At 45.4% G+C, this 16,129-nt stretch overlaps 1 protein-coding gene across 1 annotated transcript in view; it reads right to left on the bottom strand.

Annotated features, from left to right (window-relative positions):
• Positions 1-16,129, bottom strand: part of Nr4a3 (nuclear receptor subfamily 4 group A member 3) — a 38,044-nt gene that overhangs the window by 19,026 nt on the left and 2,889 nt on the right. The window contains exons 2-5 of the mRNA XM_055605354.1: positions 15,718-15,891; positions 12,685-13,643; positions 8,692-8,821; positions 8,040-8,212 (exon numbers count right to left, since the gene is read on the bottom strand). Coding sequence (XP_055461329.1) covers positions 8,040-8,212; positions 8,692-8,821; positions 12,685-13,641 — 1,260 coding nt within the window. The 5' untranslated portion in view covers positions 13,642-13,643; positions 15,718-15,891. The remainder of the gene's footprint in view (positions 1-8,039; positions 8,213-8,691; positions 8,822-12,684; positions 13,644-15,717; positions 15,892-16,129) is intronic.

Genomic DNA, 16,129 nt, shown 5'->3' with positions numbered 1-16,129 from the left:
ACTGCTTCCCGAATTGACTGCCCCCAAACTGGGACTCATGAAGCAACAATAGTTCTGCTGTCAGTGTTTGCTCAGGACCCAGCAGAGCATGCAGTTTTCACCAGGGTTCTCTGCAGGCCGGAGCCCTGCTGGGCTTACAGCCCCTGCCTGCTTGGGGCATGAACTTTTCTTTGACAGAGCTCAGCAAGGGAAAAAAAATCAGCAGGCCCAGCTTGCCTGACTGTAGACCCTTTGGGATTCACCTTCATTCTTATCTAAGCCCCAGAATTCTGGAACCAAACTGGACACTGACCTCCAGTAACAGAGGTCAGCACCCAATAATGTGGGGAAGTCCTCATAGGTTCTTTTGATCATAAAATTTAAAGAAATAGACCAAGGCCTCCAGATACTCTGCCTGCCCTAGCCATTTAAACCTGGAAGTGGAAAAGCTGGATATCCAGATGTGTCTCCATATAGTCCCCACATCTCTGGACAAGATAGGTTTGGCGTCACCAAAGAAACCCCCAAGATGTTTGTTCATTGATTATTACATTCAAACATAGATCAGATGCAGACAGATTTTTTAAAAGTTAACTTTTCTTTTTGTTTCTGCTAATGTGTAATCCCAGCATATCAGAATCTGGCTTTAGCACAAGGCAGATACAAAGCATCACTGACAGCCAGGGCTGGATGGAGGTTTCTACAAAGACCAGAATTGGGAGCTGCACACAACAGCAAATGGATACAATTTGAACCCAAAGCGTCTGCTCGATGCCTTCAGCAGCAACTGTGGAGTCAGGTTTCAGCAGCGGCCCCAGCCTGTAAGTTATTCAAATGGAGAAAAGCACTCTGAAAAATTAGCCACGTGAGGCTTTAACAGCAGAACAGAGCTGAATATGTATCACGCTTTTCAGCCCCCGATAAGCATGTGAGATAGCCAAGGAAATGGATTCCCTCCCCACCACGCTTAGTATGTTACTCTTCTCTCAGCCTTTACCTCTCTATAAGTGATAGATGTGATCATTACATGTGTCAAACTATGTGTACACAGTCCTGGGTTTTCTGAATTTTAGTGAGCGCCATTCTAGGCGTGGAGAGACGGCTGAGCGCATAAGGCGCTTGCCACCCAATCATGAAGAACTTATGTAAACTCAGGTGGGCATGATGGCCCACCCATCATCCCAACCCACCACAGGTGGAGACAAGGGAGTCCTGAAGCAAGCTGGCTAGCTAGAGTAGCTGGCTCCAGGTTCATGAGAGACCCTCCTCAGTATATACGGTGGAAAGTGATGGAGGAAGACTCCAGACCTCAACCTCCGGACTCCACAAGACGTGTACATTCACCCCACAACACTACCCCGCATATATTTGAACAAAAGTGCCCATCGCATATACATATGCTAAGAAATAAAATAAATTTAAAGTGATATTTTTAAAATTGGTAATGAAAAGAGATCGGTGACTAATATATTTTTCTCCCAACTTTCTTCATTTTGGCTATGTCTGTGGCCCTCTCAGAAAAAAAAAAAAAAGTCCCTCCTGCCACTAACGGTGTCACTGCAATTGATGTTTCTAGTGCCCTCTTCCTCTTCACTGGCATGTGAACGCTGTGACGGCAGAGTTTTATCAGAGCCTCAATCCATGTTCCCCTCCCCACCCTATATTACATTTAAGTGAATTTAGTGCTTACTGGAAATTTTATAGCTCATCCTTTCTCATCCCTAAGATAAATTGGGACATTCAAAGTAAAGTAGAATTGTCATTACTAAGCTGCATTGGTGGCTCTCAAACATTACAATGCCAAAGACCCATCGGAGGCTCTTGGTAAAGTAAAGATTCTTTCTGGCCTCCTGCTATCAAGTCTGATTAAGTAGGTCTGGGTGTGACCCGGGGGGGTCCCGCATGTTAAAGCAAACACTGCTGTTCTCTGTTGTTGAGGCAGTCAGTGTGCCATACTCAGTGAGATGCTGGCCTGGAGGTAGTCTGGGTACCACACCCCAGAAGATGCCGGTCCACACTCACAGACAAACTGTATGTAGCAGATGTAATGATGGGAGGGCTAGGAGAGAAGAGCACTAGAAGGGACCATAGCAGCATACTTAGTCCAATCTTTTCACCATTCAAACTGAGGGCCCTGATGGAAGGAACTGGCTGATGCCAGCCAGTGAATCAACTGGTAAATGTCTTCCCCTCAAATGCTTGAAACCACGATTTGAAGTCTTCATGCTGTGGTCTCTGTAAGTCTAACACGTGCTGTCCATGTTGGGTCTTAAAGGCCATTTCATTAGCACAGAAGTGACATTTGCTGGTGCCTGGATGGATGTGAGAGATAGTTCTTGTAGTCAGTGTGTTACTGCACTAAGTGGCACCAGAAAACATCCGAGCATGCTGAAAAACACTTGGAATGACCAACTAATGAGGACATTAAGTATATTTCCTCATTAGTAATTATGCAGGCACTGACGCCAAGCCTCGTATCTATATATACTTGTATTGCTAAATTAAAAGCAACTGTGGGGCAGGGAATAGCAGCATCGAGGGTAGAAACAAATCAAATGTGACATGTTTTGACTGCGCTGATGTACAATGATCTGAGCTCATTTTTGAGGGAAAGAAGCTTGGCCCACAGGAGAAGTGAAGGTTCCCGAGCCAGGAATGCGTCACAGAGCTCAGGAGCGCTCATCCTGGCCTCTTAAAACATTCACTCCCTCTGTGACTTGGAACAAAACCCTTCCTTTTTCCACATTTGGGGAGAAGAGGGCTCAGTCAGTTTCTACCTTTCAGGCACATATCCTGCTCCGTGGAAATGAAGAAGCACCGTCTGGAGACACTTTCTTCTTTCTCTATTGACCTAATCATCAGGGGAAGCAGCTAATAGATTGCTAATAGATTATATTGGCCAAATCATCGGGGGGAAGCAGCTAATAGTACTGCTAAAAGATTGCATTGGCCAAATCAACTGTTAGGCTCAAACTTGACAGGACAACTTGCCTCACATACATAAGCTATGAATACGTACTAAAATGTTAATGTGAGTAGCTGAGAGAGGGACTGGGTGGTTGCTAATGCACAGGAAACAATGTTTCTCTGTATTTACTTCTAAATGAATTGATTATTTAAAAAAGATAATATTATACCATAAACATGATGATAGAGTATAAATACATATTTCTATCATTGTAGTTTCTCAAGTGAATTGTCCTTAACTTCCAGGGATAGTATGATGACACAGAAGTGTCCTCTCAAGTGGTTGCATCCCGTCTCAGCCCCGTCACCAGTCTTAGGTCACAGAATTAGCCTTGCTGAGCGTTCATTCATTTCCCGGAAAACATGGGAGCTGTCTTAGATGATCTCAAGGTCATTCAGGGCTATAGCTTTATAATTATAAGTTTTCAAGGGAAAGGTATAAGAAAAGCTTAAGTTCAGGCAATGACAATCTTTTAACAAAAGTATTGATACTATGATTTCTGTGGCACAGAGTTGAGGGCTTATGTGAAAATATTTAAGATGGCACCTGGCTCAAAGCAGGCATTTTGTTTCAGTCACTTAGGAAAGATCCTTTCCCCTTCTCATCTGTTTATTTGTGCCTATGTGTGTAAGCTCTCCAGTGCCATGGTGTGAGGTTTGGTTCTCCTCATTTACTGTGTAGGTTCTGGTGATTGAACTCAGGCCATCAGGGTTGGCAGCAAAAGCATTTACTCACTGAGCCATCTTGCTCCTTTCATTGATTGTGTGTTCTAAGTACATGTCTGTGTATGTTTATATAAGGGTCTATGCACACGTGTGTATGTGTGTGTGGGTGGAAACCAGAAGTCAATGCCCAGCAACTTCCTTGCCAGTTCTCCACCTTTAAAATTCTCTAATGATTTGAAAAATATTAATTCTTTGAAAATGTCCTATTGTCAATGTGTGGTCTTAGTTTCTGCTCTATTATTGTGAAGAGACAGCATAACTAAAGCAGCTCATAAAAGAAAGCATTTAGTCGGGGGCTTGCATATAACTTCAGAGGTTTAGCCAATTACCATCATGTCAGGGAGCATGGTGGTACAATGGTGCTGGAGCAGGAGTTCAGAGCTACATCCTAATCTGCAGGCTGATCGAGAAAGAGCCTGGGCCTGGCATGAGCTTTTGAAACCTCAAAGCACTACACACACAGACACACAGACACACAGACACACACACACACACCATGCTTCCTCCAACAAGGCCACACCTACTCCAAGTTCACACTTCCTAATTCTTCTCAAACAGTGCCACTCCCTGAACATTCAAATAATATGAGCCTATGGGACCGTTCTTATTCAAACCACATCTGTAGAAGGCATTTTGATTATATATTCACCCCCCCCACCACCGGCCCAGTTCCTCTCCCTTAGCCACTTTATTTTTGAGGACTGAACATGGATCTCAACACTGGCTAGAATGCATGGCCAACAAACTCCAATGGATTCGGGGTGCTGCCACCTCTCCAGCTCTGGATTTCAAGAGTATGTTGCTATGCCTGGATTTTTATGTAGATGTTAGGGATTTGAACTCAGGTCCTCATGCTGGTGTGGTGTTCAGTTTGCCAATTTAGACATCTCCTCAGCACCAATTCTATTATTTTTATGGATAACAAAGTAAAGTTATAGCCATATACATACACACACACACACACACACACACATGCTCATTCTTGTATATTCCTTCATGTGAGTACTTAATTAAGGAAGCAAAAAGTAAACCTCAGAATCATAAGGTCCTAAGAGCTGGAAGAGACTTAATGTCATGCAGACAACTTTCCCTTTGTGGAGAATCCTGTCATGTGCTGTCCTTGATTACTCCTTGGTTTGCTGACCTCACTCTGACAGCAATCTGTGTGGACCAGAGAACTTGTCCTCAAGTTTGAAGACATCCACCCCACCCCTGACCCCCACCAAATTTTCTTTCTCTAGATTTGCCAGGGGGAAACAGAAGTATTCTCTCTCTCTCTCTCTCTCTCTCTCTCTCTCTCTCTCTCTCTCTCTTTGATACAGGGAAAAAAGAGTAACCTAATTGCTACAAACCTCCCTTCCTGTCTATGTGTCTTCTTCTTTTCTCCAACCATCTCTTGTAAGTTTCCAGAAACAGTGTATCTACATTCCCCTTAAATCTGGTCTTGGATTGGACTCAGTCCTTGCAGGGTGATCTGAAAGGACAGAGTCCATGGGAACATATGGAATTGAATTCTGGTCCCATACTTCTACTGCCACAGCAGGTAATTTAGCACCCCGCTTCCACAAACACACACTTTGTTGGATCATACTGAGTGCCTGTGGAATAAAGTCTTGAATGAACCACTGACAAGCCAAGGCTCTCCCCTTTAAAAAAAAATCTAAATGCTGAGCTTCACATTTATTTTTGTTAACTTTCTTTGTGCTGGTTTCAGCCTTCCTGTTCCAACCTGTCGAGATCATTCTGAATGTTGATACTGACATCCATCATATTAGCGATCCCTCCCAGCTTTCTGTCATCTGCAAATGTGATCAGCACGCTCCTGTGGCTTCTTCCAAGTTTTTGATGAAAGCTCACTGTATTTTTTAAAAAGTCTTTTAATTTAGTTGATTTTGGTCCAATTTTTGATAATTTTGTAGAGTTCTCTAAATGCAGGAGAACCCAAGTGATGAAGTTTAACCTGATTCCAAAAACAATGCAATTAAAATAAATATGCTTTGCAAAATTGAGCTAGGCCTCAAAGGTAGCATGGGCATGACCCAGACTTTGGCATGGGCAATCTGCTATTTAGGGCAAAGCTAACAATTAAATTGGATAAATGTTTGTTGATGAGGATGATGACTCCAGACTAACAGACTGAAAGGCGCAGAGACAAGCAAACACAGTGGATTGATTTTTTTTTCAGTGTAGAGACAGTTCCCAGCTGGGACAACTCAACGTACTGTGAAGACATTGCTACCGCATGAGAAATTAGGCCATGGAGACTGATAATTAGAAAGTTTGGAGACACAGAATCATTTTGGGACCCAACTTTTCTGAACTGACCATTGGTGGCAGTGCCAAATGCCCTGGGATGACGTCAGATTGCATGCCAAAACCTTAGCCAAGGCAGCACCTATATGGGTGCTTTGGGGAGGAGAGTCTTCATACCCGAAGATATGTAGACTTGTAGATCCAACCCTCACTGAAACCAGAGAGTCAGTCAAGTGGGACTCCAAATTTGACCTCTGATAGAATTTTCTATCTATCTATCTATCTATCTATCTATCTATCTATCTATCTATCTATCTATCTTCTTTGCTTTGTGACCTTGGGCCAGCCAATTTTTTTTTTTTTTACCTCTCTCTGTTTTGATTTTCTTATTTGGGCCATAGGTATAATAACACTTATATCATACTGTTGCTACATGGTACCCAACTGTACAGTGTCTGTACTTAGTAGCACATTTGACAAACGGCCAGAGTGAAAATTTTGATGAAGGTAACAATATACAGGGTACCATGCTGAAGTTTTGACAAATGCCATCATATTTAATCTTCAGAAACAATCCTGGGAAACAGATATTATCAAGTAACAAAGATGTGGAAACCAAGACATTAAAAATATCAGTTTCTCAAGGTCATCCAGCCAGTATATGCTGGCATTGGGATTTTCATCTAGACTTGCCTGCTTTCAAAGCCTGATCCCTTAGTTAGTGCATTATTTTTTATGCTATTATACTATTTGAGGCTTGACTTTCATCAAGAGATGCTACTTACAATCAGAATAAGAGTCCTCAACCTTTGGTGTTAAGGATCTACCATGCTACTTAGAGGCAATCTTGTGACCAGGTGTAGAGAGGATGAGGGTAGGGAGGAAGGCAAGAGGATTTCAGCAGGTACACCCTTAATTTCTGTCAACACTGCAAACCAAAATGAGGCCATGTAGCAAAGGCATACTCCTGTTCTTTGTCAGACTTTCACCCAGACACCAGAAATGCTGAATTAGCCATGGGGAAGGCAATCAGATCAACCAATGGGAGACCTCCACACCAACCTCTCTTCATTTGTGTTTCTAAGCATGCTTGTCTTCAAGTGGAAGTGAAGCCCCTTAGAGCTCATAGCTGTTTCAAGGCTGCGATGAGACAGTGTGATACAACATTTAACAATGAAGAATTATTCAGTAACTAGGGTTGTTTTTTTTTCCTCTTCCATCTGTATTAAGACTGCATTTTACTAGAACTCTGCTTTTCAGAGTCATATAAAAATGTCCTTAAAATGTTCGTAACTTTTCTCAGAAATCTCCTTTCATCACCCTTCTCAGTGCCATTCAGATTTAGGGCAATTTGCCGACTTCATACGGGAAATTTTGTTTTAAATGATATCCTATGTGAAATTAAAATGTTAATGCCTTGGTTGACTGAAATAACAACACTGGTAAATCATTTATGTTTTCAAAATGGTTTGTCATTCTGTGTGACTGATGCGCAAACCCTGCTCTGGTGTTAAATATGGCAATCATTTCTGCTTCAGGGAGAAGAAAGCCAAGCACAGGGCCAATTGACACAGGCAGGAGCAGAAAGGGCAGCGTTCCATGCCATTCTTCCTGATGCTCCCGATGCCAAGGCCAGGGCTTGCTCCTTGCTGTTGTCTGATCCCCCCGCCCCCAAATAAGCAGCCAGTTGATCAATGAGGATAAAATGGGGTGGACTGTTAAAGGACAAGACGAGGCTCACCCAGAGGGTTTGATCACATGTGAAAAACACAATAGCCACAGTTCCTAAAGATAAAAAAATGAAACAAAACTAAGACCCCAAACCTACAAATTATAGTTCACCTGTGTAGCTTTTCTTTGGCACCACCAGGAATTCTGCAACCACAGGTGTGACAAGTGTAGCCCTGTCACAGGGTCATTTTTAAAAGGCATTTAGAGATTCAGTAAGGCAAAAGTTATTTGGTATCGTGAATGTACTAATTGCTAAATGAAATGGGAACTATAGAAAAGCTAGAAAACTGATTAGCACCGTGCCAGCCACAATCATCATTCCACTCTTGTTACTATTATCATGAATGGAATCATAATCATTCAAAGGCATTCATCAAACTTACTCTGGAATAATCAAGATCTCTGGGTGTGGCATCTGTTAAAGCTCGGACGAGGGCATTCATCATACAGATCGGAGGCGACGGTGGGGAAGGCTGCGAGGGCTCCTGCTGAACTGGGCTCTTTGGTTTGGAAGGCAGCCGACCTCTCCTCCCTTTCAAACTATCTGTACGCACAACTGATGGGACACAGAGAGAAAAAACAATGTTTAAAGATCACATTTGGAATAGGCGTGAATCATGAAGAGGAATCCCAACACATTAGAGTTTGGCAATGATGAACGAGATCCACCATTTCAAAGCAGGGTTAAGTTTGGAATAATGCTGATCAGTGATTGAGTGAGAGTTGAAATAATCAGAAAAAAAAAAAGCTATCCCATACTTACACTTGGTGACAAGTCAGCTCTGATAAACCTCCTCAAACAGAACAATGGCTTTTTAAAATTTTGATATATATATATATATATTTTATATATATATAAATTTAGAATAAGAATAAGCACTCCTCAGTGTTACTTTAGTGTAAATATAAGTATCACTAAAAAGAAAATGTTTGAAAGAAAGAAACACTCAGGAAATTTGCTGCTTCAGTGTAAATATTAGCAGATTTTTACAGAGGATATGCATAAGCAAACCAGATGAAAACATATGCTCTTACCTTCCTTAACCATCCCGACACTGAGACACTTCTGAAATCTGCAGTACTGACATCGATTTCGACGTCTCTTGTCTACTGGGCAGTTTTTATTTGCCAGGCAAACATATTTTGCATTTTTCTGCACCGTCCTCTGAGAAAATATAACACAGAGATAGTCAACTAATAGTTTCTGGAAAGAGGCAAGACCTGACAAGATGTATTTTAATTACAATGTGAAAAGTGACAGTGCAATTTGTATAATTAGATAAATTTAATTTCCTAACACGCTAGCCTACAGGAAAAACAATTTTATTAGTGTTCCTGGCTGACAGTGAAAATCATCTTGGGTTGTTCTGAAGCTAGTCTCAGGAGGCTCCCAACTCTGAATGATAAAATCATATCTGAAATTACCAGGTCAACATAGCGTACCTCAGAGGATTAGATTATCTCCACTTTTAATATCCCCTTGGGAACAATTTTCCACTTGTTCTACTCCCCTGATTACCACTGACCTTATTAAAATAAAATCAGAATTATCTGGGCTGTGCTATGTACAGTGTCACTATTATAAGCCAGATATCACAATAACTGGTTTTGTTACTCAATAGGGATGAAACCATACAGAGTAAAATCAGAGTTTTTCTTGTTAAAATCTATGGAAAATAAGGTTTTCATTCTTAGACATATAGGAAATCATATTTTAATTAAAAAATAAATGCACCTGATTGTACTACTTAGTTCATTTTATCTTTAAAGTATACATGTGATAAACTGGCCATTTCTGACTTCGGAAAGCGAAATTCTTAAAGTTGGAAAAATAAAGCACTATTATATCCATTAAAGAAAACCCAAGTAAGAATAAGAGAAGGAAAGAAATATGAAAGCTATATACACCCCAGTATTTCATAAATGACTGCTATTACAGTAAAAAAAAAACCCACACTATCAAAGACACATCATAAAACTTGATGTTGCAGATAAAAATAATATCACATTTTCTGAATCATATAGAATTTTGAAATAACACATGGGGCAGTAGTTAAACATCTCTTATACTTTAAATGTAAAATAATGCTTAAAAAAACTATGAAAACCTTTGTGCAAATGGTTGCATTTTTAACACTGAGTATGAAGTATTCCGAAAGGACCTGAGTCTACACAACCCCACCCAGAGCAGAACCCTGGAATTTATTTGGGAAATCTGCGCTGTGTTTTCAATGAAGTTTAGGAAACCTGTGCTTAGTGATCTGTTTTGGGTTCAAAATTCTAGTTTTACTTTTGGCCTTTATTTTCCATTCTTCTTACTTCCCACATTACGTTTTACCCTGTCACCTTTTAATTTTTGCCTAGGGGAAATGGGTAAAGAAGCGACAAAGCCAACCTGTATCAAGTCTGAGGTATAGCTGCAGGGTTTAAAAAGCAGGACTCTGAGGGAAAGAAAGACTTCTGAGTTTCCGCATCCCCATTCTCAGCAGCCTTTGAATGAAGCTCTCTTTCACAGAATATGTCCATACGTTCTAGCACCCTTTCCTGCCATTATCCCCAAGGCACTGTGCCGATTAAGTGTCTGTGGCATTTTGCTGCAGGTGTACATTTTCCCAACAGCCTGAAGCCGTCCCCACATTTGTGTAAGTCTGCACAGTGTAAGGACAGAGATCGTTACAGGTCAATCACTGAATTCCCATCATTAACTGCACTTCATGTCACATTTTTAAAGAATTCAATTTAATGGTAGAAAGCCACTGGGTAAATCCAGCTCCAGTTCCCTTAATTAACAGATCTGTGGGGTGGTCCTACCCCGGCCTGCTCCCACCCTTTCAAGTATAGATCTGTTTTCAAGGGAATGCTGAAGAAAAAGGAAGCTGCTGGGAAAAGGTTACTACATATTTCCAGACTTGGGGTGTTACACTCTCATGTTGTGATAAGTTCTCTGTGGCTTAGGGGCAGTTCTACTGTGGGGTTTCCATTCATCTCTTCCTGGAGTGTCTTTCTTCTCTCCCTTCCTGCTGGGTATTTATTGCCCTTCAGCACTTCCACTGAAATGTTATAAAACTCAGACCTGCTAAAGGGATGTAGTCACGTGGAAGCACTTTGGGAAACCTTGCATAACTGGAGAGGAAGAAAGGAAGAAAAGAGGGGGGGCTAACCCAAGGTTAGGGACTAGCTCAGTCACAGAGCACCTGCCTAGGGGGCACAGAGCCTCAGGTTCAGCCCATAAAACTGAGGGGGGAAACAAAGGCTAACCTAGGTGGCTTATCAAAAGGAAGTTCTGCCCTTAAGACACCATAAGCCTGTGCATCTGTGGGGCACAGAACGTGGCAACACCTTCATCCAAGTATCCTTTCATTTACCAAGACAATCCCATGAGTGATGTGGTAACGACTGTCACATCAAAAACAACTTCCTGTTGGTTTGTACGTCTAATTACAGACTTGAAAATTGTCATATGTGCCTTAGAGTTTTCATTCAATAATTACTAGTTTTGTGGCTCCTAAGGACTAGGAAGTGCTTTTGTATGTTGATATCTTATTTAATATGGTCTTTCTGTGGGTTTGAGCCACTGGTTGGGAAACTAAGATCTAGAAAGAAGGCTTATGTCCAGTGTTATAAACTGGAGGTGACAAGTTAGGATTCCTATTTGAATCTTCCAGGTTATTCCAGCATCCTACTCAACATACTCTATTTGCCTCCCAAGTCCTCATCACTCAGGCAGCACCCCACCTCATCTATGTCATGTGTGTGGGTCTGTGTGTGCTTGAAGTATCAGTAAGCTAGGGTGTGCAGACAATGGCACAGAAATGTTCAGAACCATCTTCCGAGACTCGGTGACAAAAGAAAGAACAGCAAAAGAATAAGTAAGTTGACCCCCCCCCCCCCCCCACACACACACACCAGGAATGGAAAGACTATGGAACTCTAGAGTCAAGAGAAGCCAGCTCTTCCTATCCCACACACTAGTCACATCACCGCATGAGCCTGCCCCAAGGGTACTTCTCCAGGGTGCAGTCTCTTTGCTGATAAGTATGAGGAGGCTGGTGACACTCTCACTGTAAAAGTCCCCACTGTGTCTGTGAGAGCGTGATCAGGGTGAGTACTGTGTGTGCAGATGCAGGGAGGCCACAGTTCCTGGAGGTCAGGGTGGGTTGGCAAGGGTACCTTCCACCCTTCTATGGACTAGCCTGTCCCAAGCTGCCTCTAGCCACTTGTCCTCCCCTCTATTCCGCCACTGCAGCACTATGACAGTGAGGCATCTTGGGAGCTCATGTGTATGAGTTGACCTCATGTCTCCACTGTGAGGTGGAGTGTGAGTTCTGTGGCAGCTGAATGACCTCTCTCAATCTCCATTTTCTCCTCTAAGAAACAATAACTATCATCTATCTTCAAAGCATGCAGAATAAAAACAGCTAGAGTGACCAAAATTCAACCTTAAGTCTGCCTAATTCTAGACCCGCAGCTCTTCCTGCAAAGACTGAGACACAAATGCCCAGGCCTGCCATGCAGGCGCTATTTTCTCATTCTCTGGGTGCCCATGGGAGGGATGATGACGTTTGGACGTTGTTGAAGTTTAGGTCCTTTTGAGAATTTGCAGAAGCCCCTGTTCAGAAAAAAAAAAAAAAGGAGGAAAGAAAAAAGGAAAGGAAAGGAAAGGAAGGAAGAAGGAAGAAAGGAAGGAAGGAAGGAAGGAAAGGAAAGGAAAGGAAAGGAAAGAAAGAAAGAAAGAAAGAAAGAAAGAAAGAAAGAAAGGAAGAAAGAAAGAAAGGCTCAGAAGCAATACCAGGCCAGGAGTTTGGTGTAGACCCCTCAAGTTCATGGGCAGCTTGTGCACAAACTTCAAGTTAGAAAAAACTCTGGGAAAATGGCTCTGAAGTTCTAGGCCTGGGAATCGGAAGGCGCGGTGTGTGGGATTGTAGCTTTTACACTGGCAGGGGCAAGGATGTGGCTACAGCCACTCAGGTACCCCAGCAGGGGGCCTGGCTGCGGGCGTAGAAGCGCCTGCAAGAGGCTCGCTCTCACCTTGAAGAAGCCCTTGCAGCCCTCGCAGGTGCGTACCCCGTAGTGCTGGCAGGCAGCGTTGTCCCCGCACACCGCACACGTGCCCTCGCCCGACGAGGAGCCTCTGTTGGGGGGCGATGGCAGGCTGGGGCTCTCTCCCAGGAGGCTGGACGCGGTGGGGGAGGCGGTGAGGCCCAGCGGCGGGAAGGTCAGCGTGGCCGTCCTCTTGGCCAGCGGGAGCCCGTAGGGGTGGCCCTCGAGCGCCGCAGCTTGGCTGCCCGCTGCGGCCGCGGCTCCGAGGGGCAGGCTGAGCGCGGCCGCGGCGGCGGGGTCGTAGCCGAGGTGGTGGCCTCCGGCTGGGCTGGGCGCGGGGGGGTGGGGCGGAGAGGGTTTGAAGAAGAGCGGGAAGCGCGCGGCGGCCATCTGGGGCACCGCCTTCATCTGCGGGTCCAGCAGCGTCCCCGGGGCGATGCAGCCAGGCGCCGAGGGAAGCTCGTCGTCCCACAGCGCCCCCGCCTGAGGGGGGAAGCCTGGTGTGGTCGGCGTGGACGGCGGAGACTGCTTGAAGTACATGGAGGTGCTGGGCAGTACCTCGTCCTCGGGGCCCGAGGGAGGAGGAATGGACGGCTGCTGCTGCTGCTGGTGGTGATGGTGGTGATGGTGGTGGTGGTGGTGGTGGTGGTGGTAGCCATGCTCGCGGCCCTCTTCCATCTTGATCAAAGGCCGGGGCCCGGAAGGCGGCATTTGGTACAGGCAGGAGGGTTTGAGTTCGCAGCTGCTGGGGTAGCCCTCCATGAAGGTGCTGAAGCTGGGCAGGGATGTCGTGGCGGTGGCCATGATCCCCGTGCTGCCGAGGTCCATGGTCAGCTTGGTGTAGTCGGGGTTCATGATTTCTGTGCTGTACTCCGAGCCATAAGTCTGCGTGGCGTAAGTAGACCCCGGAGGCGAAGGGCTATATTGGGCTTGCACGCAGGGCATATCTGCAGGGACAGAGAAAGGGGCTCAGGAGCCAGTGGACACTTCCTCTGCCAGCCGGATTCGCTGCTCTGGAATTCAGGAAGCAGAGGAAGTGGAGTCTTCTCCCACCTGCTGGCAAAGACTGAATGCCCCTAGCTTGCCTGCTTCCTCACTGTGGAAGACAGCTGGGTCCCTGACTGACCAAAGGGCCACAGGAGCGATAAAAACTGACCTCCTGGGGCTGACTACAACCCATTCCTTTCCTTGCTCTGCTCATCAGATCTGGATACCAAATGCTTTCCCTCATAAGCTCAGAGAATTAAAAAAAAAAAAAAAAAAAAAAACATGGTGGAATGGTCTCCCTAGCCACAGGGAGGACCAAGGGGAAGGAAGTAAATGTCTTGCTGGTTAATCTGGGGAGAAGGAAGCCATCGGTTCCCTGAGACATAAGCACATTGATTTGTGAGCTCGTGAGTTAGTGAGAAAAGATGTCCTGTGTGGGACAAGGGAGGCAGTGACACGCTAACATTTTCTGGGTGCCAACCGAGGCTGCCCACACAAGTGTGGTCGCGGCTGCCCACCCACTTCTCCAAACAGGATCCGCAGCCTGCACAGACCGGACCCCTACGGATGACTTCAGCCAGCTGAAGTGGTGAGGTGGGCACGTAGGCCCAGGAAATGGACTCGGGGGAGTTGGTGCCATCTGCAAAGAAAAAGATCAGCTGTAACACAGCACACCCACCAACCCCACTCTGCTACACTGTGTGTGTGCAGATGCGTGTGTATACACACTCCCCAGTTCTGACTAATACGACGATACCCTGACCTGGTAAGATGAAAGCTGTTTTATAACAACAGTTAGCAGCTCTTCTAACAGGCACGTTAGGCTAGGTATTTTCTCACCGTGAGGGGAAAAGAAGAAAGCGCTTTCAAAGCAGATGCAGTCCCTCTGCCAGTCTGCCTAGGCTGGGCCCTCATGCAGCTGGTATCCGAGGTGCTTGCTATATTGAGAGTTAAGGGGGCCCTCAGGGTTACTGGCTTTAGTGGATGACTTTTTTTTTTCTAATAAATTTCCTTTTATTTTTATGGCTAAATCAGAGTGGTAACATGGGGGAGTTCCTGGTGGTTGGTTTTTCCGAGGAAACCCAGGTGCTCAGCTTCTTGGAGGGTGTGGTGCGAAGGTGTGATTAACAGAAAAGTGAGTGTGTTTCACATTTCCTTTGACATCTCTCTCTTACCCACATTTCCAAATCTAATTGAGTCATGCGTGCAGGGGATGGAACCTTGACTTGAAAAAGGTGGTGAGGGCCTGTTGAAAGAAGCAGGGTTGAAAAGCTCATGCCTGCTTTCTCGCCAAATGAGGCCTTAAGGGCTAGCTTGGAGTTAAGGGACTCCTTATCTTGGCGGATAGTTCTTGGGAGGAAAGGGAAGCTGACTGTTTAAAAGAATGAACACACAGCCTGGCCTTTTCACCCTCCCAGCCCGCCTCACCTCTAAGGATCTCTCAGAACCTCCTTGCTGTGCTCTTCCTGCGGCTCTTTGTCTTTTTGAGGTCTCCAGCAGGAGGGCAAGCATGTCTGTACATCTTTGGTGCCTGCATAGGCCTGACTCTAACAATTATAAGAGGGGTGGTACAAACCAAACCCGAGGCCTTTACATTCACTCCTGTCTGTAGCTCACATGGGTTTCCCTTTGCCTCTGAGCCTCAACTATCCAAAGTCCTGCACCACACGTGATTCAGGTTTTAGATCAATAAAAATGTCCCCTCTCTCCCCAAGTGATCCCTTAAATGAATATATTAGATATAAAAGGACAAAAATAAAGTCATTAAAAGCATAACATATCCTAATCTCTTGGGGTATTTGCTCTTTTTAGAAAACGTAAGTTTGAGACGTGCTTGGTGTGATCTCCCTGCTCCGACTGGTAGCGACGGGGTGTGGCACACAGCAGAGCTGTGCCAGGACGCCACCTGTGCCGTGACATGCGGGGCCAGCAGCCTTGCGCTGGCACCGGACAGGTTGGCCAGAGTGACCGCTGGGTATTGATTTCCCCGCCCATTTCCCCCGTGTGCAGGAGGCAGGAGGGCTTCAGACCTACCTGGAGGGTATCTTGCGCGCTGAATGGTGGGGCTGGGGGTCTCTCCAGCGGATGCTGAGAGGGTAGGAGGCGGGGGCGTCGGGTTAGATGCAGCAGCCGCGGTGCTGCCCGGCTCTGTGGAGGGTCCAGGCTCGGCGCCCGGGCTGGTCGGGCTGCGCTCTCCCACAGTGGGCTCTGCAGGCACCGAGAGAGGGGACAGAGATTGGAGTGAGCCTAGGCTGGGTCATCCCCAGGGCTGGGTGAATGGGATGGGGACGGGGGACCTGTAAAGACGTGTGGATCCTTACGAAGAACTATCGGAAGGTTAAGTGAAAGTGCTGAGGGCTCACTGAGGGCAAGAGACGTCTCGTTGCCCCGGGGGTGCTGAAGGTAGGAGGCTGGCACCCACTGAGCTCACGGCCCTTTTGTGGTA

Source organism: Psammomys obesus, unplaced genomic scaffold, assembly GCF_907164565.1.
Source record: "Psammomys obesus unplaced genomic scaffold, mPsaObe1.curated_primary_1811, whole genome shotgun sequence".
Lineage (NCBI taxonomy): Eukaryota > Metazoa > Chordata > Mammalia > Rodentia > Muridae > Psammomys > Psammomys obesus.
Note: the sequence above shows the minus strand (reverse complement) of the source record. Positions and strands in the feature narration are given on the sequence as shown.